Below are 27,305 nucleotides of genomic sequence, written 5' to 3' on the forward strand. Positions count from 1 at the left end.
ACGAATAATAATAGAGCTATAGAAGGCGGTACCTATAGAGGGTCAACCCGTCAACCCTTAATATACCTACCCTTGTGCCTTAATATACATATATATTAGGTATGGAGACGATACGTTTTTTCATTCAAGTTATTTCTATGATTTGTCAGATAATATAGTAACTATTACATAGGCCGGGGATTTTAGATTTCATATTTTCTACCATCGCTAGTATCAATAATAATTATTACCTACCGTTGATGAGACTCAATTAGTATTATACCTAAAATTTCGAGGGATTCGATTGGACATTGGTATACACTATACACCCTAAAATAACCCGGGCTCAATTTGTCATAAAAGATTATATTGGGACTCAGTTCGTATGCAGTGTATACCACAACGGACTACTTGAAGCATATTTTAACTGTAATCGAAACTTTTTTCCAAGTATTTCATTTTTTATTAAAAGTTTTGATTACTTTACCTGTGTCAACCGTAAATCCGGAAAGAAAATGTTCTTCTCTAAAAATAATTTAGATCTATTAGTGAAACGCTACTGCTATAAATATAAACTAATCGATTTAGCATTGTTTAATGTAGGTGCTCATAAATAGAAACATTTATGTCGATTCTGAAAAAGTAATCGACCGTTCTTCTACAGAAAAAAAATAGAAACTAAGAATTTTTTTCTGTAAAATTATATATGTATTATGCGTATTTAAATAGTTATTAACAAATCTTATTAACTTTTAAATGGGTGCTTAAAATATATATGTTTGATTGGTTTAAAACATTTATAAATTGTTCGTTATTTTAAACACCACATATAAAATAGAGTTAGCATAATTGATTGAAATTATAATTACTTATCAGACACTCAACCAGTTATGTCTTTATAAGACCTACTAATTATTATGTTTATGAAAAAATACATGTGATATTGGCGTTTGATAAATTAAATTATTTAGTTTTTCCATTTAGACGATATATATAATTCTGAACTTAATTGACAACAAATATTATATGCTTAGAATAAATAAAATAAAATAAATATTAACAAGAAAATTCTAAACACAGAAAAATATAAAAATTTGAATCTGTATGTGGTCAAAAATAACTAAGTTTTTTTACCATAAGTATAATACATATTCAAAACATCATCGTTTAATAGAAACTGATTTCTTAATGTAATCATTAAGTATATGTTTTGTGAAGTAGGTGATGTTGTGTTGCAAGGATATATATTAATTTTAATTTATGTATATATATTAAATAATCATTTATTAGAATCCAATTTATTAATTTATTAGTCAATATTTTATATTTAAAAAGTCCGTATTGAGTTTATTGTCGGGTCGGTTAATTCTATTTTTTCGTGGAAACTAAATACATTTAAAAAAATATATTTTAATTTTATACCGTATCCCAACGGTACGTTTTAAATACTAAAATTTTTAGCAATGAAAATGTTAATTTTTAATTTTTTTTTTTTATTATTATTATTATTATTTAATACTTTAATCCACAGCTGGGCGAGCAACCGTTTCGAGGTATACCTGTATATTATACTGAATACAAAAATTGCACTCTATAACATACCTAATATTTAAACACAGGTAAACGGCCCTTGCGGTAAGCCATCGCGAATTGTAATTGTATTTCTCTGTGGAAAATAATACACGTTTAATATTGTTATTTCCCCGAGGATGGTAACCCAAAAATTTCGACGACTCGTTTAAATCTATCTATAATATATAATATTGTTCGCCGGTAATATGATATACTTTATAATGCGAGCGATTCACATTTATTTGAAAGTTACAGTGTTTACGTTATATATATATAGATAGATATTCTTTTGATTTTTGTTATTTCTATGCGTAATGTATAATAAGGACAATATACTGTAATATTATGAATATGAAAAAGTGAGCATGTGCGATAACTCGCTAAAATAGCAAAAGGGTAGATAGTAAATCAAAGTCATAGGAAAAATTTAACAAAACTGAATCATAGCGAAAAAACGTATATCAAATGTTTGTTGAAAAACCATAAATAATAATAAAACTATACTTCTTGTAACCTATATAATCAGATACATGTGAGTCAATTACAGTAATAAGTTACAACTGTCTAAAGTCTAGACTCAATGCAATATCCGTTATGGCGTTTATCGTGAATGGTGAACGCAACACAAGTATACACATTATCTTTACACTATAATGAGGTATAGCGGCTATACAAAGATATAGACTTTAGTTATGTACAATTATCGAGTGTATTGCGTATTATTTTATTGGTGTTTTATTTATTTTTTTTAATTTTAATATGTACGCCTCCTTAGACGATATAATAAAAAATAAGCCAACTGTATCACTTAAGTAATTTATGTCAGATTTTAAATGGGATCAATCAATGCATCATTTTAAAGAAGTATTTTCAAATTTAAAACATAAAGAATACAATTTTCATTTTTTCTTATCCATTTGGTGTAAAATAAAACAAATCCATTATACGGTCAAAAATGTACATTAAATTTGCTATTTCCATTACAGATACGACTCTTACAATTAATATTAGCATTTATACTAGAAAATGTTGTGATAGATGCGTTTGAAAAATTAATAGGTTCATAATGCTACACAAATAACGAAAACATTTAAGAACCACTTATTGACAACGGAATAGTACGCCCAATAAATTGAAAAAGTTCGTAGGTTGCTGAAATATTCAATTAGTGTATGGAATTGTTACGAATCGGAAAATACCTATTGCCAAGGACTAATTCAGTAAAGGGTAGACATAATAGAGTGTTGGAAATTTGTGCTTTATATCTACAAAAAAAAAAAAAAAACGATAAGACACAACACCTTTTGTGAATACAAAATATAATAAATAAATTAAATTTCGCTGTTTTCGATTTCGTATAATAATGTCAACTTACTTCATTCATATTTTTTCGATTTTTTTACATTCACTATTTTTTTACTTTGTTTTGTCATGGTTTAGAATCGGTATGTGCATATTATGTAAGAATACAATATTGCGTAGGCACCTATTATTAAACATGCAAGGTGTAGTTAAGTATTATATTTAACAGAGTGATAATTTATCAATAATTTTTGTTTTTTACAAAAAATGTATGAGTAGTAATTCAATTAAAATTTAACACCTCTATTACAGTGATTTACTCGATGACGAAGTATACTCAATATTTACTATACAGCGGAGCGACTTCGCCGGCTTTTTAACGTGTTGTAATACATTATAAATTACATTATTAAAGAGAAACCTGTTTAATCCCGAGAAAACGGCGTATATATGAATTATTTTTATTTTAGTTACTGAAAAATGTATGTACTCTCTAGATTACAACGTAAACAATGAAAAATCTAGTAATTTTTATAGAGGCTGATGATATTCTTAAAATTTTTCGAGTAATTAGGTACTAATAAGAGTAATATTTAAATTTTTTTAAAAAAGGATATTTTTTAATGACAACATTATTACGTTGGTAGTTTTTAAATATATAATCTCCTTAAATAACCTCTACGAACGACTGCATTTTAAATGAATTCTGTTACTTCATAATTTATGTTAAAAAAAATAAATAACTTTTTCGGATCATCGATTACAGTGTAGCGCATAATCAATTATAGTGGTATTATACTGTTGTAATACTAATCTTGATGCGCCGGCATGCTTAATGGTGTAATTATTATTTGTTACAGTCGAGTACACGGATCCTGTGTTCAAAAAAGGCAGAGTTTACAAAGGCATTTATTGTCCAACGCTCACCAACAGTTTTCGAAAACCCAGTCTTGAGCTATCGTATCAAAGATACTCGCACAGACAACGGCAGAAGTCCTTAATCATCGTTAATTTCGTCGACATGACACTTAAAGCAGTTTTAGCCGGTAAAATGTCTTTCAGATTTACGAAAATTATTTCGACTATTGATTAAATGTGTTATTGAAGAAATTTCAAAGGTAAAAATAAAATAATAACACAATACTATAAAGTAATATGTATAACGAAGAAGTTATGATAATATACCGTTAGTACAACACCATTCATATATAGTAATAGCGTCACGTCGCATTTGTACTGTTATTATTATTTATTTTAAATCTATGATATTAAGAAGTATGGTCCACGCACATTTAATAATATAAAACATATAGTCAACAAATATGCTTTCGAACGAGAGATTTCCACTTTCAACAATATAGTCATCACGGCAATTATTAAATAAAATAGGGCGATTGTAAATTCCACCGATTTATAGGTAGTCGATATTTGTGTTGCATTTAAAACATGTAAATTCCACCTGTACATATTTTTGATCTAAAAACATGTTAACTTTACCGACGGTAAAATAATTAACTACACTAACTAGTGATCACTATTAATTAATACATATTTTTTTTAAATTTGTTTAAAACATAATATAAGTATCTAAATTTTAAATATATTACCTGTATGTATAAATAAGAAATCTGAACATAAATTATGTTTCTATTATCTATTGTAACTTAATATATTATTGCTAACTATTGTTTTATTGTTGTTGCGTGTTTAATAATTTTATATCATATCTATACTTTAATACTAATTAATTTATCACAAATGTAAAAGGGTAAATCCCGAATATCTAAATAAAAATAAAAATGTACCGAAGGAATTTACATTTTTTTTTTCAGATATAAATAACAAACCAGTGGAATTTACATGAAAAACGGTCTAAAAAAGTCGCAATTTGTGGAATTTACACGCGCCCATAAAATATTATTGTTAAACGCGATTTATGTACATTACAATAACTGACGATTTTCTTACGCAAACAGGTGTGTGGCTGTTGCCGACCTACCACGAGCCGTACCATAGCCAAAGGGCCATATGGACGTGTCTGACAATGTTCGCCAATCTCACCGTATGTCTGCTCGGTTGGTGGAAATGCTTTGCCAATAACTATCTCCAGTGGGCAGCCGTTTTCACGTGGTGTTTCATTAATATACAAGGTAACCACGCGATAATATATTGTATTTACTACTTATAACAAAAAATACATAATAGCATAACGTTAACGATAAACTGCATAGCACGCATAATGTAAGTAGGTATTAGTTCTTCTGATGTGATAATATTGTAAAAATTGAGCTACATTACCTTTAGACGTAATAGGTATATATAAACAATTAGTTACTTTTATCACAGTATACATCAATTTATAATTTTAAATGATCAGGTTAGAGTAAAAATCAAAATTGTCAATAAAATTATTTACTAAATAATTGACAAAAAAGGAAGAGTTATTCTCATTTGAAAAACAAATTTCTATCGTCATAAAACACTTCTTGAGTGGTACAAAATATATCAATAACTTGAAAATATGGTATATACATTTTTTTATAAATGGTGTTTTTTGTTTTTATTTGAAAATTTCAAAAATTAGAATATGAATAAATTAATTAGGTACTGAAAAAAACATAGGAGTGAGTTGACCCGGTAAATCACTCTATGTAATAATGAACCCATCTGGGTGTCCGTAAATCGTAATTGCATATTATGTCACCGTGGCTTTGGTACATAGACAGTAATTAAGTATACTGTATAATAATATATATCCGACAATTTTATTAAATTCTATATTATGTGTTGTGTTAAAGGTTTCGTATGGGAGAGTTATGGTCAAGGATCTAGAGAATATCTAGTGTGGTACGTGCTGTTCATCGTTTTCGTTACTTATGCCATGCTACCGCTTCCGTTGAGATGGTGCATACTGGCCGGTTGTTCGACCGCACTATTACACATACTCATCACCAGTTACACAAAATCATCAAAAGAAAAAGTAATTTTCTAGCGTTAATTATTCAGCTACCTAATCGATACATCGATTGGACAAGCAGCGCAGGTCCGAGTTCTCTTGTCGTGTGCTACGATGATGTCTATATATAAAATCGAAACTTTACAAACAACATTAGAATTCCCTCTGGCCAATACCAGTCGCACACGATTAGCTACTTTTGAATAATACGCAATAATTCACACCTACTTTTGTGCTGGTAAAGCCCCGATGTGTTTATTCGCATTATGAATACTTGCCAATTATATTATCATTTTTTTTTTCTTGGTATTTCTAAACATTGATAATTCTTTTTCAATAACAAATATATCGAAAAATTGTTTTGATTTAATTTTTATAGTACCCATAATTTAATGTATTAATATATAATATTATAGACGTTTTAGTTCTAAAATAACTAACCAGTCGTCTGTAACAACTGGTCATCGTATGAATACGTTCTTGCTACTCACCTAAAATGTGCGATAGCAACAATAAAGTAACAATAATAATGGCCTCGCGTGTCTCATTACTAATGATTCATTACCATATTATAAGCCTAGCTTAAAGATTTTTATTATTTTTAACATTTTTAACATTTTTTTTTCCACCATTACAGAATAGACTGTGCGTCATTCGCCAGCTAACCGCAATGGGTCTATTGTACGCTGCCGTCAACTTTGCTGGAATGTATACAAAGTACTTAACGGACCGAAGTCAACGAAAAGCATTTTTAGAAACGCATAGGTCCACCGAAGCCCGGTTCAAAACCCAAAAGGAAAACGAACAACAAGAAAAACTTTTACTCTCGGGTTGGCTGACAACACAATATATTGTTGTACAAATCGGTCGTTGTTCAATGTTATTAACATATTTTGTTTGATATAGTTTTGCCAGATTTCGTTGCTAGGGAAATAATTAAAGATATTGCTTCTGAAACGGACAAAGGACCTTTTATGCCAAATCAATTTCACCGAATCTACATTCATCGCTACGAAGACGTCAGTATTTTGTTTGCAGACATTAAAGGTTTTACAGGTCAGTGAAGTATTTACAATCTATATATATATCAATACTTAATCGTTTGATGTAAATATTTTGTTTAAAATAATTTAAATTAATTGATTATTTTACAAAATCCTATACGCTACATATTTTAATAGTTTTTAGTTATACCTAATTTACTCAGTTTACATAGTTTTAATTTGTCAAGCAATAAAAGTAATACATTTTTTTTATCGTATACATTATGTAGTTTCTTAGTTATATGATTATATTATTTATAATTAATAGTTATCTATTTAAATATTTATTAGTCTATTTTTTAGTAAATATTATTGAAACTATGCTAATAAAAATTTTAAACATAAATTCATGAAAATATATATTTATAAATCTGTCTAACCTACTGTTAAATTTTTATTTGTTTACACAGAGTGGGCGAGTCGTACTTGTGCTCAAGAATTAGTCAGAGTACTGAACGATCTATTCGCTAATTTCGATAAACTAGCTGCAGTACGACATTTTTATTAAAAAATAATACATTTTATTAATGATAATAATTTATAACTTATTAAATCTGTTAATTAGGAAAACCATTGTCTTCGTATCAAGCTTTTGGGAGATTGTTATTATTGTGTCTCAGGTCTTCCTCAAACTAGACAAGATCACGCCGTTTGTTGTGTAGAAATGGGTTTACATATGATAAACGCGATTAAGGAAGTACGGAATAAATTGAACGTAAGAACATATAATACTATAAATTAAAATTACACTTGTAAATGATGTAACCCGTTTGTGATTAAAAAAAATTTTTTTTTAAATCTACACACCGATTTGTTAGTTGTATATTCATTCATATATACATTGCGTACAATGTGAACACATACCCTTAAAATACGTTACCACTCATGGTGGCATTAGTTTTTGATGTTAAATTAGTTATTTATTAAAAGGTTATGGATAAGGCACAAGAGCTAATGTGTTTGTACAACGTTTAAAAAAAATTTTAACGTTGCACGACTTTATCTCGTTTATGTTAAAAATAATTTCAGGCGCATACGGCGTGATTAATTTGAACGTAAATCGACCATGATAAAATAGGTCGCGTCAATTAAATAAAAATATTAACACCAAATTCTTGGATTTCAAACAGGTCGATCTAAATATGCGCATCGGAATACATTCAGGGTCAGTTCTATGTGGCGTCTTAGGACTCAGAAAGTGGCAATTTGACGTGTGGTCTTACGATGTGACATTAGCCAATCACTTGGAGTCGGGCGGAATACCTGGGTATATTTTTAAAACGTTTACTCTCTTGCCACGTTAACTTTAATGTTAATTATTACAAACCGTTCGGTTTTAGACGTGTTCACATATCTAAGGCTACTCTAGATTGTTTAGAAGAAGCCTACGATACAGAACCCGGTCACGGGGAAAATCGCGATGCTTATTTGAGGGTATAATTATCATAATTTATTACAATTACTCAAAATTATCCAAATATGACACGGTATTGTATTTTATTACGCTGCAGGATCACGGGATTGAAACGTTCTTGATTAAGGAACAAGAACCTTGTCGAGGTCACAGAAAGCTACAAAAAAATAATTCTTCGAGACCGCGCTTGTGGTCAGACGAGAAATTATGTTTCAATTCAAATGCGCAGAATCTAATATCACCAAAAATTGGTATTTTATTGTCTATTAAATTAATTTAAATAAACTAAATGCTTAAAACTTAACATAGTAATAGAATACCTAGTATATTAATTATCGGCTAATTGATATTTCATGAATGGAATAAATATACTAATAGGTATAACAGGTATATTATTTACATTTATTAAACATACAATAATTTAATACTCACTTAATATAAAAATATATAGGTAGGTATACGAATATTTTTCATAATTTTATATTGAATTATTTATAATTTAAACGATTCAAATCAATACACTATATTAATACCTGTACTTATAGGTATCTGCTGTCATTGTTTGTTGATCAATAATAACTATAACTGATATTTTCGTCGATTGAATTATCCAATTAACATGCCTATAATGTTATAGTTAAATACTTATTTAAACTTATTTTTGCAGTCCGATTTATAGTTCACTCTAAAAAACAATAAATCTCAAAATGTACGATGTATAGTAAAATGACTACTTTTAATTTATTTAAAGTATATATCTATAATATCGGCTTATCAATCTTTGCATAATTTATTAATTTATTCGAACAAACATGCCGTGGGACAAAATCGCTAGCCACAACACATGATTCATATATATTTACATACACACGTACCTAGTTAACTTTATGTTGTTCAACAATAAACACATTGTTTTAATTTAAATAATAAATATTGTATCATCACATAAGTCAAAGTTAGTAATAATATTCACGGTACTGCAACGATACATTCAGTACAGCTATAATAATAGTATAGTGTGGGCCATTCCGTACATGTGCGTTGTTCAATATTGTTAGTACAAGTAAGTTCGTTAAATGGCAGATTGGGTTTGGTTTTACAGAGATAAAGAATATTGTGCGCTAAAATAATAATATATAAATATGTTCATAAATTATATTTATTTTTTAAACACCATATCCGGCGTATACTAAGTATAATATTATCAAGAATTAATTGGACATTCGGCAGTATGTATACATCTTTAGTCTGTAAAAGTTTTGTAGTCGCTAAAAATAGGTTGGTTAAGATTTAAGATATTTTGAGTTTTTTAACCTCGTTAAAGCTTTACAGTTATAGGCCTACATAAGTCATCAATCATCTTGACTATTATTACAGCTGTATTATCACAAGATTTCTTTAGTTTTTTTTTTTTATATATTATTTATTTTTATCAAGATCCTATCGTACTATTTAATATTAATTACATTTTTACTAAAGAGTATTTTGGCGTATAATATGTAAAATAATGAAACCAAAAATGTTAACGTATATTTTTTTTATTAATTTAATTACTAAATAAATTAATGCAAAAAAGTAAGAAGCATGGTTCATATTCGTGAAATTTAACAATAAATTATTATTTTTTTATTTAAATTAAAATTTACCAAACTGTCTGTAATAAGTATAATTCATAAAAATTATGTTATTGTAGTTATTATTTAAAATATTTGTAGAATTTATATAATTCGTGATATCTTTAGGGAGCGTTTTCGTGTATTTTGACATTTCAGACAAGATTTTCCATTATCACCTTTAAAGATCTTTATTGTGGTTTCGAGTCTGCAGAGCTCAAACTATTTCCGATATTTATAGATTTGATTTCTGTTTGATTACCAATGTAGACACCTGACGTGTTATTGTCTTGAAAATGTATCTAGATTAAATAATTTAACAATAAGTACAATTGAAAGTATTTCGATTCGATAGTTACAATTTATTAAAAAACGTGATTTGATAAATAATAGTCATTAGGGTTATCAATAGAATCAGTTAACTTTATATTCAGACCACAGCGACAAAAAATATTTGATCAAAAATTTGAAATCTGTTGATTCCATCAAATACTATATACTTGATACTGTTATTAGGTATACCCTATAAACCGACATATTTTGTTGACCCTACATAATCTTAAATTTATAAAACAAATATTAAATAAAAAATGCATAAGTCGCCCATCACATTAATATTTTACTGAATGTTTTATTCAAAACAATTTATATCTACGAACTCTTTTAAAATTGATTTTTACTGTAAAATGTATACGTATTAATTCATTTCTCCTTAGAATCAATGCTCGATAGGTAAATATTATGAACAGTAGCTAGTGGAATCGATAGAAAATAGGAAGAACGGTTAAACCTATACCCCAAATATTAATAAATATCAACTAACAGTAAAAGTATTATGAACAAATAAATTGTTGAGGCAATTCTTATTAAATATCTCTAACACAGAGACATCGAATAATTAGAAATAGTAGTTTTAAGCATTATAATCCACAATGAATGCTCGGATTAAATCCAAATTTACTATGGGGGATAGGGTATATTTTATTTACAATGATTATTATAATTTTAAGTTTGGTATGGTTTGTAGAGGATTATATCGATGATAGCAAATGCAATGAATGGACTCCGGAAATACCATTTGAAAACGTAAGTTTAAATTACTAAAATATTAAAATGTATTAAAGCTAAATTAAGTTGAATGTATTCATTTTTTTTTTTTTTTTAAGTTAAACACAAGTGATCAAGGACTGGAAATGGACGATGGTGAATGTGGTACTCCTATCACAATTGAAGGAGACCTCGAACACGCCGAAGACATTATGGATCATTGTATCGAAGTGGAGAGTAATGAAAGAATGAGAAATGAAAACATAGATCGATGGACTTTAAGGTTCAAACAATCAGAAATTGAAACTAAAGTAAGTTCACGAATCTGTTGTAGAATATTAAATTTATTTATCGAATCATTTTTGATCGATTGTCTTCATAACGTTTATAATAATAAATATTGGTAAAGTGTATTAAAACAAATTTCTCACCAGTACAAACATATCAATACAAATCTTAAATCTATTATGATATAATGGCGTACCTTTGATAACAGAATGATGTTGTGCATTTGTTTTTAACCACTGATCATACAACTTAAATATTATTATTTTTAGTTTTGTCAGTTACGCGAGGACATGTTTAAATCAAACATGGCGTGTTGTTTTATCATATGGCTGCTGGTTGTATGTTGTCAAACGATCATGTTGCCCCGATGCATGAAACTATTGGTCGCCTTAGCATTCACCACCGTTGTGCTTTGTGCTGCACTGACACTTGTCATGGCAGAAGAGTTCATGCACTTGCCGTCCGCTTTGCAGAGGATGTCCTCAGTGTTGGTGCAAAACCGGTTCAGGCGGACAATGTTCATTTGCGCTGTAGTCGGACTTATATGTTTTTCTTCTACTCTGAGTCTCGTAAGTATCTCGATTACATTGTCGTTAATAATTGACACACGAGCGTCGAGTCTCCCATCTGGAGACGGCTTCACAAAATCCGACTAAATATCACGTTGTACTTTCAAGTGAAATAAAAATAATTAAACAACGTACATTTACGGTTAGGTAAATACCTGAGTGAGTACATTCTATTCGTTTAACTTGTCAAATATTTATTAATATTGACGATCGGTTCGTTCAGTGTTCGATATTAAAAAAAAAAAAAACGAAAATAAAATAAATAAACCGTCCAAACCAGTTGATTTCGTGCATGTTTATTTACATTTATATAATCTAGCTGTTTACGCCCGACGAGCACCTGATCCGGAAAGAAGACAACTTGGACGGCGACGGCCGAAGGACGAAACGGCGGACCGAAGAATCCAACGACTGTGTGCACCCCGAGTATTTGGTGTTCACATGGGTCCTGTGTCTAATAGCCTTAGCCACCACGCTCAAGTTATACTTCCTGGTCAAGACTTTCCTGGCATCCATCATGGTGGCTGTGTACACGGGACTCACGTCGCTAGCCTACCCCCAGGTATTCTCACAGACCGACACTGAGCACCGGACCATGCCGTTATCGTCGCAGATGCTGTTGCTGTTGATCGTGTTCCTGGTGCTGGTGGCCTATCATGCCCGGCTAGTAGAGGTCACTTCTCGACTAGACTTTCTGTGGAAACGGGAAGCTGAACGGGAACTCACCGAGATGCGCGAGACCAGGACCAACAACCGACAACTGTTGCGCAATATATTGCCCGATCACGTCGCCCACCATTTCTTGTCATCCTCACGCAGGCACACTACTGACGTAAGTAGGAGCGAGGGTTCAAAATTGAAATAAAAACATATCATAATGCTTGGAAGGGTAGACACTAGACGCCATAAAAATGTGGTTCTGAACTACAAATATGTCTAAAAAGCAACCCCCTCGGACATGCACTAATGGATATGCCACTTATATTTGTGACAACGAATCTCATTCAGTTGCATTTATAAACGTGTTTGTATTCATAGGAACTATACTCGCAGTCCATCGACAAAGTTGGCGTCATGTTTGCAAGCATTCCAAATTTTACAGAATTTTATTCAGAAGACATAAACAAAGGCATGGAGTGCATCAGATTGCTGAACGAAATAATTGGTAAGCACACGTGAGGCGTAAACACGGTTTATATTTTACTATATAGTATTATGACCTTTTGGTATATACATGTACGTACATAGAAAACGAGTATTATACTCATATTAAAATATGATATTATTTAGCCTCTTTTACCCGTTTATCTATCATATTGCTATCTTCGGGGAAGAGAGGGGGGGGGGGGGAGTTGTACAATATGAAATCTGTAATCCGGGTAGTCGAGACTATATGAACGGGCGTCATTTTTGACGTCACGTGATCTATAAATATATATATATATATTATTTATATATACATTATATACATTATGCATAAATAGATTATACATAATATATTTTATGTCATGCACACGGTGAGTACCTGCTGTTTTATTATACGTATTGTGTTGGTTAAGTGTATATATGTTGGATTCGATTAAAACTGTCACTTACCTAAATACGCGCTGTGATATACTATAAAGTATAAAGTATAGTTATTATTATCATTATTACCGTCTCATTCATGGCCTAAATTGTAATATATCACACATGCGGTGCTTAATGAACTATAATATAAAGCGTTGGTTGGTGTTAAGTTTTCTTTTTTCCTTAGGAAATACATAGGGTTGGGTGTCTACTACTAAAACTTTCTCACACTAAATACTTTTAAACTTTTAACTGTCTTAAGGTTTTATTACAAGCGTACTAATAACAAACTTGAGAACACAAATGTATAATGATTAATTTGTGGTACGATAAATAAATTACGATGTTCGTTAAATGTCATCAATAATTTTTTTTTTACAGCTGACTTCGACGAATTATTATCGGAACCGAGATTTGGTTCGATTGAGAAAATCAAAACCGTCGGTGCGAGCTACATGGCCGCGTCCGGGTTAAATCCTGGTGTTAAAGTAAGAATATTATTGATATTATTATATATTCTGTAATATTATATCATTTATATCCAATAGCTGCGTCAAATCCAATTTTTTTTTTTTTATAATGTTTTTAAAAACGTAAAATCACAATAAATTTTCATTGTTTTAATGCATATTTGTTTGAAAATTATTTGAAAATCATTTATATATAATTTAAAAATTAAAAAAAATATCGACTAATAGTTATAACTAGAGCAAGGACTTTCATGCATTCGCATATTTTTTCTGGTTGACTTTTTCGTGTGCAGAGTAAGAACACAATACATTTTTGGGATTAAAGGACATATTTTTTAATTATAAGAGCATGTTTTTAGCTTGTATTGCATATTTTGAAGGTTTTTCGAAAATTAAGTTTTTCAGTGAATATTTTTCATAACTAAAGACACAAATTATTATATTTAACTGTTTCTATATTCTCATTAAGATGAAAGAGACTCATTTTATCATAGTTGTAGATTAGATTACAATAAAGTGATATCAAATTCAGTTAAAACTTATAGAGAGATAATATAAAATTATCAAAATTAAATATTTAAATAAAAAATATGATTTTTAGATTATAAATTTTAGTGTATTAATTTTTTTGAGGGCATATTTAACTACATTTTTTAATTTTTTTGATGCATAAGTGTATATTTTTAAATGCATATTAAATGACTTTTTAGTGCATGAAAGTTCTTGCTCTAGTTATAACTTATAAGTTATAATATTTTATTGAAAACATTATTATAAATAGAAATATTTTCTCTGTGTTTGATTTAAATTTCCACAATTTATATTATTTTCGACCTTGTATAGCTTAAAGGCTAATGCGTAAAAACTTAATTTAGCTCTAAATAATCAATAATATTAATATATATGTTTATAACATTGTTGTTTTAGGACGGAGAAGACGAATACGGTCACCTTTGCGCTCTTGTCGACTTCGCATTAGCAATGAAACAATGTTTACAAGATGTCAATGTGCACTCTTTTAATAATTTTCAGCTCAGGGTTGGTAAGTAATTAGTAAAAAAAAATAGTTTGTTTATTTTTAAAATTGATGGAGACAAATACACTACATTATGTTCATTATGATCAAACCAACAAACTGACATCATAAAAACAAACTCGATTACCGTTTCAATATTATATTTCACATATATTAGAACTGTTAATATTAATTTAATAAGTGGCTCCGTAAATAATATTAATACAGTATTTAACATTAAACTATTAATATAATACGTTTCACTATGAATAAAAAGAAGAAATAATAAAATGACTGCAAGTGCATACTTCAAGCAACGGCTGTTGTATAATAATTATTTTAATAGATTCCTAAAGATAGGAAAAAAATCCATGACACCAATTGTAAAATAAAATATGTGCTCGTGCTGTATACAATGTTCTTATACTACTTGCGAATAATATATGGCCAAAAATAAAATTATAACCCTATTATATTTCATAAAGCTTCTTCCGGTTATATTTATATATTTTTTTACTGATTCTTTTGAAGTATACTATTATTTTCGAAAAATTAATGCCGTTTACGGACACAATTATTTTTCTATAATCACTATAATAATCATATAGGGTGCTTTATTAAGAACGCCGGATTTAATTTCGTTATTACTTTATTAATATCAAATATTAAGAACAAACAAATTATATGAACATGAAGTACGTATACACACTCCGATTTATGTATGGAATATAATATCTAGTATATGTCCACCTCTGCTTCGCTGGCAAGCTTCAGTTCTGGCCACAAAATTGCCTATCACACACTGACACATATCCTGGTTTAGTTCATCAATAACACGACGAATTTCATCCTTAAGTTCTTCAATGGTTCGCGGTTTATTTTCATAGACGTGAGCTTTATCCTAACCCCAAAGAAAGAAGTCCAGTGGGACTTAAATAATATTTAAATAATATATTATAATATATATATAATATATTTATAATATTTAATATTTATGTTTATTTTAATCCGGCGTTCTTAATGAAACACCCAACGCCGGATTTAAATTTCCAATAATTTTCAGGTCATGTGACTTAACCCCACTGTACTTCTTTCTTTGGGGTTACGTTAAAGCTCACGTCTATGAAAATAAACCGCGAACCATTGAAGAACTTAAGGATGAAATTCGTCGTGTTATTGATGAACTAAACCAGGATATGTGTCAGCGTGTGATAGGCAGTTTTGTGGCCAGAACTGAAGCTTACCAGCGAAGCAGAGGTGGACATATGCTAGATATTATATTCCATACATAAATCGGAGTGTGTATACTTCATGCTCATATAATTTTTTTGTTCTTAATATTTGATATTAATAAAGTAATAACGGAATTAAATCCGGCGTTCTTAATGAAACACCCTATACATAGTATAATGTATTTATTTATACATATTATAATTATAATTCGTTCAGACTTTTGATTCGCTTATAAAATAAACGTAATATCACTTAAACATTTGAAATTGGCAATTTTCTAGCTAAAAATAATGTAATATTTAAAATTGATAGTCTGGAGCCAGGCGATTGGACGAATGTAAATATTATATACATTATAAACATATTATTATGCATCTATAGCTGGTCTGGGGGATATTAGAATAAACACACAGTGAGGGTCACTCGATAGAATAATATACATCAAACTGTCAAAGTATAACAAAATTAATGTAAATGATGTGATGATCAATATTATGTAGACATCAAACCGCGTATATTCAAAATGGTATACGGAATATAGATTACATCCTTTGATCAACGTTATTTTATTTCGATCGATTCGTGTCCGACAGGAATAAGTTGCGGTGCCCTAGTGGGCGGAGTCATCGGAGCGCGGAAACCCGTGTACGACATATGGGGAAACACCGTGAACGAGGCTTCCAGGATGGATTCCACAGGCACTATGGGCCGCATACAAGTGCCCGAGGGCACGGCCAAAGTAAGAATTGTGAAATTGAATTAATTTTAACGCCACTACGAATGGCGTTTTGAAATTATAATTTGTTTTATATCTACATCATGCGGCATGCCAAATCGGCGTCGCTTTTCGTTATTCGCATTTATTTAATATTTTTATGTTTTTTTCATCGACTATAATGACCAAGGTTTATGTTCGGAAGTAGTTTCATGTCATTTTTCAAAATTTGAAAAATAACAATCGCATTTCGACGTTAATAATAAAATATTATGTATAATTTACATGACGCGTATACTTAACATAAAAGAATTATATATATGTAATAAACTATACGAATCGCGTACAAAAACATTAAAACATTGTTATTTAATGTATTGTTAAATTATTTTAGTTATATTTTTTACACATACAACAAATGACAAATCATAAATTCGATTTGAAATTTTATTCATCTTAAACATTTTTGGCAGGTAACCATAGCAATTTATATTACATAGATATAATTAAGAACATCACATGTTATACATGTCAATATCATATAATATCAATTCATAAATCTACATAACATATATAGCATAATGTAGTTATGTGATTGTACCTTAGAATAAAACATAATAAAACCTTACTTAATAGGTATAGATACTTTGAAATATTATTTATAATTTCCTTTATTTAATAACAACATAGTTATTATCGACATTTTATTTTAACTGTAGATAACGTTAATAAAATGATCATCAATGTCTTATAACTAAAACTATATTATCAATAATTATTAAATTATTGGTTACGGCATCTTCACCTAAAAATATAATAAAACTCTATTGCATAGATATAAGTTCTTTGAAATGTTTATATGAATACCTAAGTTATACTTTATGCGCATAGTTTCATAAACTAATACACAACTCTTAACCAGACTAAACTCTTTTTTTATTATCAATGCATTACTTACCCAAATTCAATTATTTTAATATTTTTTGCTCGACGAGGCCAAGTTATCTAAAAGTTTATACGTTAGAACCTATGTACTTACCTACATACAAATTTCACTTTAAGAAAGTTTTTTTTACCAATTTATCAATATAGTTTATGGAAAGAACTCCAAAAATAATATATTCTAGTACCTGGCTAAAAAATAATATTGACCTATTTTATTTGGGTAAGCCGAGATTAACTTAGATTGCTTATTAAAATCGTTTTGTAAGATCAAAAATATCCGCTCATGTAATTGTAACCGGCACAACTGTAACCCACTGTTTTTATTATTATTTTTTTTTTTTTAATTGATTTTCCGAGTAAAAGTTTCACAAATTATGTTATTTGTCTGTGAAGATTGTTTTTAAATATTTTTGAATAAAATAAAAATTCACAAGTAGATACGATGAAAAGTAATAAGTTTGTATCGGAGAATAATATATAACATATAGGTGGGTAAGTACATTACATAATATATACGCGTGCGTTTCATGCATTATTCATGATATTTCGTTTTTAAATAAAAATTGGATACTACGGATCAATTCGGAAAGTAAAATAGTGTTATATACAGAGGTACACTATAAGCATATTATCCTTTTAGATGACCATCCAGATCCATCGAAGTAAACAAAATAATTCACTTTATTGGACTATGCCACTACGGTGATGCGCGCGTTACAACATATAGTGTAGACACGCAAGGCACATAGGTACCTTACCTGTGTTGTTGTTCTGCAGAACACTCTACGTAAATTTATGTAAACATATTCTTCTGTCGAACATTTTAAACTTTGAACTCTATTTTTCTTTCGATAACGCACGGCTCCGTCTTCGTCGTCACGCGCAGCAGCATACAATCTATACATGTGAGGGAGGTGAAACGCGCAACCCTTTGGTATAAGTACACAAAACAATTATTGAACGGTTATATTTTGCAGAATCGTTTGTCACATCTTGTAACACGCATGCAAAAATGTCCCGCGCGCGGTTTGTGTGCAAATGTTGTCACGCACACGCAACACTAAAACATGATTATAAAATTATTATTAATGTTTTGAATGTGTGTTAACTACTTGTATAATACAGTAGGTAATCATAATATATAGAGGTATCTACTGGTAAAGTGTACTACCGGAAAATTACATTTCTCGTAATTCAATATGACACATCAAGGCGATATGACTGGAATTTGATCATCGTGATGAGAAACAATAATTTCACTTGCGGTAGTGGGCACGATCAAACGGTGAAGCAGCGTTTTTGGCTCATGCATAATATAATAGGTGTTATAATTAAATGTCATAACTGCAACAATTTATACGATAATTACATAAATGTATACTGCATAGTATCTACTGTAAAACGAAGTGCAGCCCGTCCAATTAAATATGTAATTATGTCCATTGGTATTCTTTAAAATTGTTTTCATCTGATCGTTTAGAATTTGTATTTATAAGAATTACAGAACCATAATCGATTTTTGATCTGCGTAAAAAATTATATAATGTGCTTATACATATTGACGCGTTTTCAAACATATCGTTGTCTGCGTTTATTAATATAATTATATTGTTGTTAATAAGTATCATCACTGGTGTAGATCCTGATGGACAAAGGTTACGAGGCGGAGTTTCGGGGCTCGATCGCGGTCAAGGGCAAAGGCGAGATGAAAACGTACTTCGTGGTGGGCAAAAAGGGAGCCGTGGCGAACAACCTGAGCCGACAGTCGAGTCAGATCAGCAGCTTGGCGACCGTCGTCTACGGGATGGTGCAAGCCAGACGCCGGCAAAACACAGTAAAAAAAAGACATTTTCATCGTGAGTGCGCTTCTACTAACAACACTAATAAATAAAATAATCAGTACGGGCGTACGGCTTTGTTGTTGTTATTATTATTGAAATAACGAGAGAAGGGTGTACGTAGTATTATTACGCTTTTGTCTGCCGAGATTTTTTCGACTTATCCGTTTTGTTTTATATTGCGATTGATTAACGAGCTTGGCCACTTTATTAAACGGTATGGGTAGGTGTTGTATTGTCATTATTGTGCAATCAGTGAGTATACCTACGAACAACGAATCGAACAAATCGCGATTTTTGAACTGTTCGGTAGATTCGAGACGAAATCCCAAATAAAAATATCGCCGCGTGTAATGACTCGAATGTATACCACGTGGTGGCGATATGATACGTTTATAATATTATACAGTACACATTATGCCGATCAATGTTATTATAGCGTCGTTATGTGTTTTAAGTGTACGTAAACACACGCTCGAGATTATAATATCGTGGGGAACGCGGTCATATAATAATAATTATGATTATTGTTATTCCGTATTGTTGTATACCGCAATGGTAATACATCGTAATTATTTACGGTTTCACCGCCGAATTGGATCTCATTAATCTTGTTCCCATTAACTAATAACGAAACATTTGCATTAATATACCAAAACATTTCGCTAATTTAGTATTGCCTACTCTATAATCGTTTAGAGCGCCGGCTATTACAATATATGAACATTGTAAATATACGCGCACAATAATAATAATATACTCGTATAGGTGTACGTACCACCGACCAGTAAAACTACCAACACGTTATGTATTGGCATTGCCATCGTTATAGGCGTAATCTTTTATTTACATATAAATCTGCAGTGACGACGTATTGAAGGGGAACGACGTGGGACGTGATCACAAGGTGTCTTTTTTATGTTGTTGCTTTATCTGTCTTCAAAAAACAATTATAAGCGTTCGACTTTAAGATTTATTTTTTTTCTCAAATATATTTGTAAAAAATTGACCGTGCCATATTTCTATGATAAAATAATACAATCTATAATCGATGGCAACTATTTAAATAAGCCAATAAATGTTTGATCTTTGGGAACCAAAACTAATAACACGCATAAATTTAATGATCTACAATATAGCGGCCTATAGGAGTTGAAAAATAAACTATAAATACTCTCCGAGTCTCGAAGTATCTATCGAGGGGACAAAACAACATTCATTTTTATCCATATAAATAGATAAATAGATAGATAGACAACGGTATAATATGTTATTTATTGAATCTGTTCATGATTTAGTTATCACAGTAATAATTTGATACTTTGAACCCGTCGTTGTGAATATAATAATATATTGTGTACAGCGCGAGTGTAGATATAATAATGACGCGATGTCTGTGCAAAAACGTATTACGTGTAACACGAATCTTGGGGTCAACAAGATTCCCGTAAAGGATTTATATATGGTATACAGGGTGATTTTTTTATTGTACAACACCTGATATCCTTTATCCGCTAAGCCAGGAGGTCTTCAACTTTTTTAAACGTTGAACCGAATATTTGACAATGCATCTGTCCAAAATTTCCGTGGAGAGCAAGATACATATTAATAAGTTTTGAAAAGAAATAAGGAGAATTTATTACTTTATTTCACACAATTTTACAAAGGAAAAAGATAATTAAGACTGCTTTATTTTCGTCGACTTCACTGATTTTCTACCAATAATAACTTGAATATTTATGTATAGCTATGATGTTTAATGAACCCTCCCTTGACTTTAAGAAAAAGTTATCGTCACCTCTTGCTATTACTGAATTAACTTGGTTAGGTTAGTTTAAGAAGTCTTAAATCGATCGAATACGAGGGTCGCACCCGTATATATTTTTTTTCTTATAATATGTCTCACAGGATAAAATATCCACCACAATATAAAACTTCCGTTTTCAGTTTCTGTTGAAAACAACAGCATAATATTATTATTCAAATATTATTATTTATGCAATCATCTAATATCAAAACATTAATCCCACGCAATCATTGAACGGATATCTATCGAGCCAGTATTACCGTGTTTACGTGGTATACTGTTATAACGACTTAATCCTAAGTTCATAATCGCCATAATAATATTTTATATACATTATGTACAACATTATTCTTATTGTAATAATACAAACTTCGTGATAACGCGATAAGCCGATATATCATTTATGAGAACCGAAAAATCGATATTAATAACAATAATATTATCCTTGGTATTTATAAGACCATGCGACTACCTACCAAAGTCAAATAAACCAGTGCTTTTTAATAAATCAACGTTCAAATGTAAATTGGTAAACCGTGATTTATTTAGCAAATATGTAAAATCATAAGGTTCATAATGCAAAGTAATTTCAATGGAAACGATTTATATTTACTAAGTAATTATTTTAGCAGCACATACTGATTATCTCAAAGCCTATTAACGTTTTTTAAATTGTTTTTTAAGCTTTAAAGTTTAAATGATCGGCGGCGCGAGGTAAACCTGTAGTATACCAACAATTTGCAAGGTACTCCAGCACCGTTCAACTCCACTCCAAACTTTAAATACTTATAAGTTACAACCGTTGATTAAATATATTTAATCAATGTTACAACTTATAATTAACTAATAGTGCTAAATTTGATTTTTAGTTATAAAAATTATCAGAAAAAATTTTATTTCGGAATATGAAATTAAAATGCATTTTGTGATTTAAAAAGTTATAAGTACCTAACGATAAAAAATAGAAAAACTTTTTTTTCGATATTTTTGTTAAAATATGATGACTAAAAAGTGTATAAAAAATATTTTTTTAACTGCTAATGCTTTAAAATTCAGTGAGCTTTTACTGTTAAAAAACTCACTGTATACACATTTTTTCATGACAGCCAATGTTTTTCCGTAAATGAAAAACTGTACAAAAAAATACAAAGATATAGTTGCGTGTTTGACATATTTTTATGTCATCATAAATAATAATTCATTCTCCAACGATTTTGCTAATAATTTCATTTTTATTTTTCAACAAAATCACAAATAATAGATGGATTTTCGTTCTGGTTATCCAGGCTATACAGTATATGTACAGTTTATGCATACCTAATGATTTAACATTTTTTTTTTTAATTTATACTCACAGGAATTTCACATAGGAACTGTTCATAATTTATAAAAATTATTCGTTTGGTAAACTGTTTATACTCGTATATATTTCACTAAATATTTTTAGAACTTAAGAACTGGACTTTAATGATACTTTCTTGATTTCCACTTTTAAGTTTTCGTGTAATAAGTAATTTATTAAACTGTTTAATACCATCAAGTTTTACTCATATAGGCTGTTTTTGATATGTTAGTATCTCAATATGTCCGATTTTAATGCTATTAAGTTTTGGAAAATATATTTCAATAGTATTTTATTTATTATTATTTATGTTTTTGAATTTGGTATATCATTTTAAGTTGACTATACTCGTAAACTTTTAAGCACAATAATAAAACGTTATACATTAATGTCATTTGATCATTCAAAGAAAAATACATTATTTTATTGAATAAATAAATAAATGTAATAAGGTTTAAAATAATTGAAAGAATAAATTACAAGTAGAGAAATTAAGTAAATCATTAAATTTTCGATTTGAAAATTAAGTGAAAAAAATCTGAAACCTCTAAATTAAAAAAAAAAATTATGTATTAAGATCTCTAGAATTTCATTAAAATACTTAACTATTATCAATTTTTAGTTACTACTTTTAAATTATACTTCATATAGTTCGTTTTCAGATTTAAAATATCTTTATTACCCTCTAAAAATGTATATTTATATTTTTAGCCTACTATAATTAATTTGTGTTTATGTATCAATAAATAATAATGAATTAACTTAATTGAAACTTTTGTTTAAAAAAAAAAAAAATGTTTTAAGAGGATCTTGATGTTTATTTTATAAACAATTTTGGTCAAAACCTTTATTTATTGACCATAAAAATCATTACCTACATTATTTTATGAACATAAAATATACAAATATTTTTAAATGAATGTAACAAGTCGATAAATCTCGATAAAATTGTACATTATGTTAGTACTTATATAATAATAATTAAAACATTTGACCTATATATAACCTAACTTGTTAGTACCATTGCAAATTAATTTTTTTTTCGTGTTTTTTAGTAACTATATTATTATTGTTTATTTTTTTTCGTTTATTTTGATTTGTATATATAAATATATGGTCATAAAGGTGTTGGTTAACAAAGCTTATTTTATGAATCTAAAAATTAAATTTAAAACTATGTATTACACTACAACCACCAACGGGCAACAACAGTTAGAATTTCCGTTTGAAAAGAAACACATATTCGAAGTTTTCGAAAATTAATTATAAAAGCTTTTTAATGTTTATCTTTCATTTTAAAAAGTTGTTACATCTTTTAGTATTTAACTTGTAATTTATTAGAAAAAATATCACAAGAGAATCGTCCTTACTTCACAGATGCATAAATAACAGTGCTATACTTAAATTCTTTAGACACACAATATATCGTTATTATACAAATAGTACAATACGTATATAGCATACATATATTTACTCTGTTATAAAAAAAAGACTTAAATCAACACAAAAACAGTTGTGTTTGAGATTTATACTGAAACGTTTTACAAACTTGTCTGGTGCATTTAATGTAAGTGTGTTAACTGTTATAATATTTACGGAAATCTAGCAAGATCTATTCTCGGTCTAGTCGTTAGAATAACATTTCAGGAGTTTTTTGTTTGTTATTTTAATTTGTCTGTTTCACTATAATATATATGTATATTATGTGTATTATCATATAGGCTTTAATGTGTCGTTAACTGCATTTTGTTATGAACAGTCAGTTCAACTGTGTTTAAATGTCGCTACCTATAGGGCTATATGTTGTTGGAAAGAACAATGGTCGTGATTAATAAGAAAATCGGGTCATCCGAAACGAGATCGAAATTAAAGTAATCGAATAATGTTAAAATATTCGTAGTATTGTTGATCTAAAGTTCCAAGTCGAAACAATCACACAACTGTAATTCGGTAAATAAACAATATGAAATTATTGTGGATTTCTAAGAAAAAAAAATAAGCCAAATATGTTATTTGAATTTGCGTCGATATATATTATATAGTATGGTTGGTACTTGAAATATCTATCATAATACGAGACATAAATATTTTTGAAATATTTCTTTTGCTCTCGTTATTTTTATGAATTTTTTTTTTCTGTAAAACCTCTAGACAAAAAGTGCAGGTATTATAAATTATAATAAATAGTTAAAATATCAACGTACTATCTTACGACATCTTACCAGTCACAATAATCGTTCACCATTTGTTTATTACCTATATATCTTTGTTGAAAATGTTCCTTCTGATTCTCGATTATACGTATTCTACTGTTGTACGTATCGTGTACACAGCGAATTACAACCGTATGAAAAATTCTGTTCAAACTCGCTGTATATTTGATTTTTTTTTTTTTTTTTATTCGATTTCCGATCAGATGACACCTGATTTTCTGCGAGACGTCGTCGATCACCCTTGTTTTCAACAAAGTGCACATATTATTACAGGAATGATCAAACAGCGGGTGCAGATATACATAATATGTATGGTGATGACACGCGTGCGAAGAATATAAAATCAATAATAATACACTGCAGCAGCACGGTCCGTTACGGGATGGTCGTATGAGATATCCAAAACGGCTGTTGACGGGTGTCGGTTTTGGACCTAATATAATAATGTGTATAGTCATCACTTGCAGAAAATACGTACTGCAGTTCCTTGGTCACGAGCACACATCGGTTTGCGAAACAAAACACTACGTTATGTAAAAGTATTATGATAAATAAACTATGTGTTACATATGCTAATAATCTCTTCGCCGTCGTATCACAAAACGAAACGTTAGAACTTTCTCGATTATTAACTTAGGTAATATATTGTAATTATGTGTTGTATGTTATGTATATAAACATTCGTTATCTTGTGTAGTATATTCAGTTTCCATGCTCATTATTCAGAAAAAAGCACGAAAAATCTTTTTTTTTGTTACTCACTACATATATTATATATTTTACATATTTTATTTATTCCGTGTTATATTTTTTTTTCCAAACTTCAACTTTTAAGCATTCAAATAACATATTTAATTTTAACTTTGAAATGTAGTAAATGTATACAAAGATACTTATTATATATAATGTACATGTAAATGTGCACTCAAATACATCAGCTTGAATTAAAATATTTTTTTAAATGTTTACATGTCTAATATTTTTAAAAGGTTATGATGAATTTTTGTAAGAATCTTCCATGCTCCGTTAAAGTGGAACAAATTTCAAAGTGAAAACGTGCGTTTTATGTTTTCACATTACAATACCTAGTGTGACATATTTTACATGCATATGAATATGCGATGTTCCTATCTATATAACATTTAGGAAAACGAGGTTTTTTTTATGACTCGCAAGTTTAATACGACGAGAAAAACCTATAAGAGAAAATATAACTATATATATTTATGCAAATTTAGATAAACGACGAGTCCGACAAGTTCAATTTTATGTTTAACCACAGTTGGATAAAAACATTTAAGGAATGACGTTCAGTTATTCTGTATGGAGCACGTCAAATTTTTGTCGAAGGTCGAACTAGACCGTTTTTTTCCAATCGGTATTTCAACCGCAGTCGTTTTCTTTGCAGTCAGCTGCTGTACGTTTTTGTTGAATTCCAATAACGTCGAACAACTATTTCTCGTCCATGCACAATAAATTAATATTATTTATTTCGTTTTTAATATAGCCTGGTGGCACAATTGCGGAAAGTGATATGCCATCACCTCCAAACCTTATTATATTTTATTTTTGATTTAACTTTTTTTTTTAATTATTTTATTTATCACTTAAACATAAACTTAATTTCAACATGTCCTATAAAGTTTAAATCGCGTTTTTTTTATTTTAGGTAAGGACAATAAATTATTATTTAGGTAAAACACCTTAGCAGTGGCAACAATAACGAGATAACATATTATACCCACTTAGAACGCGGACAAATAAATTTGATTTTATGATATTTAAATAAATATTATCTTAAAAATTCAGATGTAATGATATATATGTTAACATATATGTGTTATCGTTTTTTATGTTTATATTATTGACAGCTTCTCTTTTTTTTTAGTAGTTAGTACTAGTCGTATATACCAGTTGCAGGCCGCACGCGTGAACTACAGATGGTACCCGGCTTTACGGGGCCAATCCAGCACATCCAAATAAAGTATAAAAATGTACTTGAGACGATGTCGAATTTCTCGTTCAGACAGGTTTGCAGGGGAAATTGGAAAATGTGTAGTAATTATCGTTTCGCTGTGAGACATGTCTCACCGTTTGTATTTTTAATTAATCACTATTATTATTATAATTCAATTATGGAACGTCATAAGATATATATTATTTCGTGGTTTTTAATTTACGTTTTGTTCGTTTCTGATGTGATATTTTTCAAACACGAATATCATTAATAATAGCCTGATTTATCTTTTTCAAATTTTCCCGACCTAAAGAATCTCATAGATTTAGGTATCTCGATTTTTCCGTTTTTGATTATCCAGAAAATTCGAATAATATAAAATGTATATGTATGATAAGTAGGGCACGGATTTTGTAGC

At 29.4% G+C, this 27,305-nt stretch overlaps 1 protein-coding gene across 3 annotated transcripts in view; it reads left to right on the plus strand.

Moving 5' to 3' along the window:
• LOC112593002 (adenylate cyclase type 8) overlaps window positions 1-27,305 on the plus strand; it is a 137,445-nt gene that overhangs the window by 107,135 nt on the left and 3,005 nt on the right. Inside the window, exons 5-24 of one of the 3 annotated variants that reach the window (XM_025337192.1) lie at window positions 3,714-3,899; window positions 4,830-5,003; window positions 5,652-5,833; window positions 6,447-6,639; window positions 6,716-6,865; window positions 7,263-7,342; window positions 7,418-7,567; window positions 7,983-8,119; window positions 8,193-8,286; window positions 8,364-8,517; window positions 10,907-10,965; window positions 11,046-11,237; window positions 11,484-11,783; window positions 12,103-12,615; window positions 12,822-12,948; window positions 13,734-13,840; window positions 14,750-14,864; window positions 16,664-16,809; window positions 19,370-19,586; window positions 25,204-25,681. In XM_025337192.1, coding sequence (XP_025192977.1) covers window positions 3,714-3,899; window positions 4,830-5,003; window positions 5,652-5,833; window positions 6,447-6,639; window positions 6,716-6,865; window positions 7,263-7,342; window positions 7,418-7,567; window positions 7,983-8,119; window positions 8,193-8,286; window positions 8,364-8,517; window positions 10,907-10,965; window positions 11,046-11,237; window positions 11,484-11,783; window positions 12,103-12,615; window positions 12,822-12,948; window positions 13,734-13,840; window positions 14,750-14,864; window positions 16,664-16,809; window positions 19,370-19,586; window positions 25,204-25,271 — 3,344 coding nt within the window. In that variant the 3' untranslated portion in view covers window positions 25,272-25,681. Of the gene's footprint in view, window positions 1-3,713; window positions 3,900-4,829; window positions 5,004-5,651; window positions 5,834-6,446; window positions 6,640-6,715; window positions 6,866-7,262; window positions 7,343-7,417; window positions 7,568-7,982; window positions 8,120-8,192; window positions 8,287-8,363; window positions 8,518-10,906; window positions 10,966-11,045; window positions 11,238-11,483; window positions 11,784-12,102; window positions 12,616-12,821; window positions 12,949-13,733; window positions 13,841-14,749; window positions 14,865-16,663; window positions 16,810-19,369; window positions 19,587-25,203; window positions 25,682-27,305 lie in introns of those variants that run through there. The other 2 variants (XM_025337194.1, XM_025337193.1) reach the window with 2 other exon arrangements.

The sequence above is a fragment of the Melanaphis sacchari genome, unplaced genomic scaffold (assembly GCF_002803265.2).
Source record: "Melanaphis sacchari strain LSU unplaced genomic scaffold, SCAv2.0 Contig19_pilon_pilon, whole genome shotgun sequence".
Classification (NCBI taxonomy): Eukaryota; Metazoa; Arthropoda; class Insecta; order Hemiptera; family Aphididae; genus Melanaphis; species Melanaphis sacchari.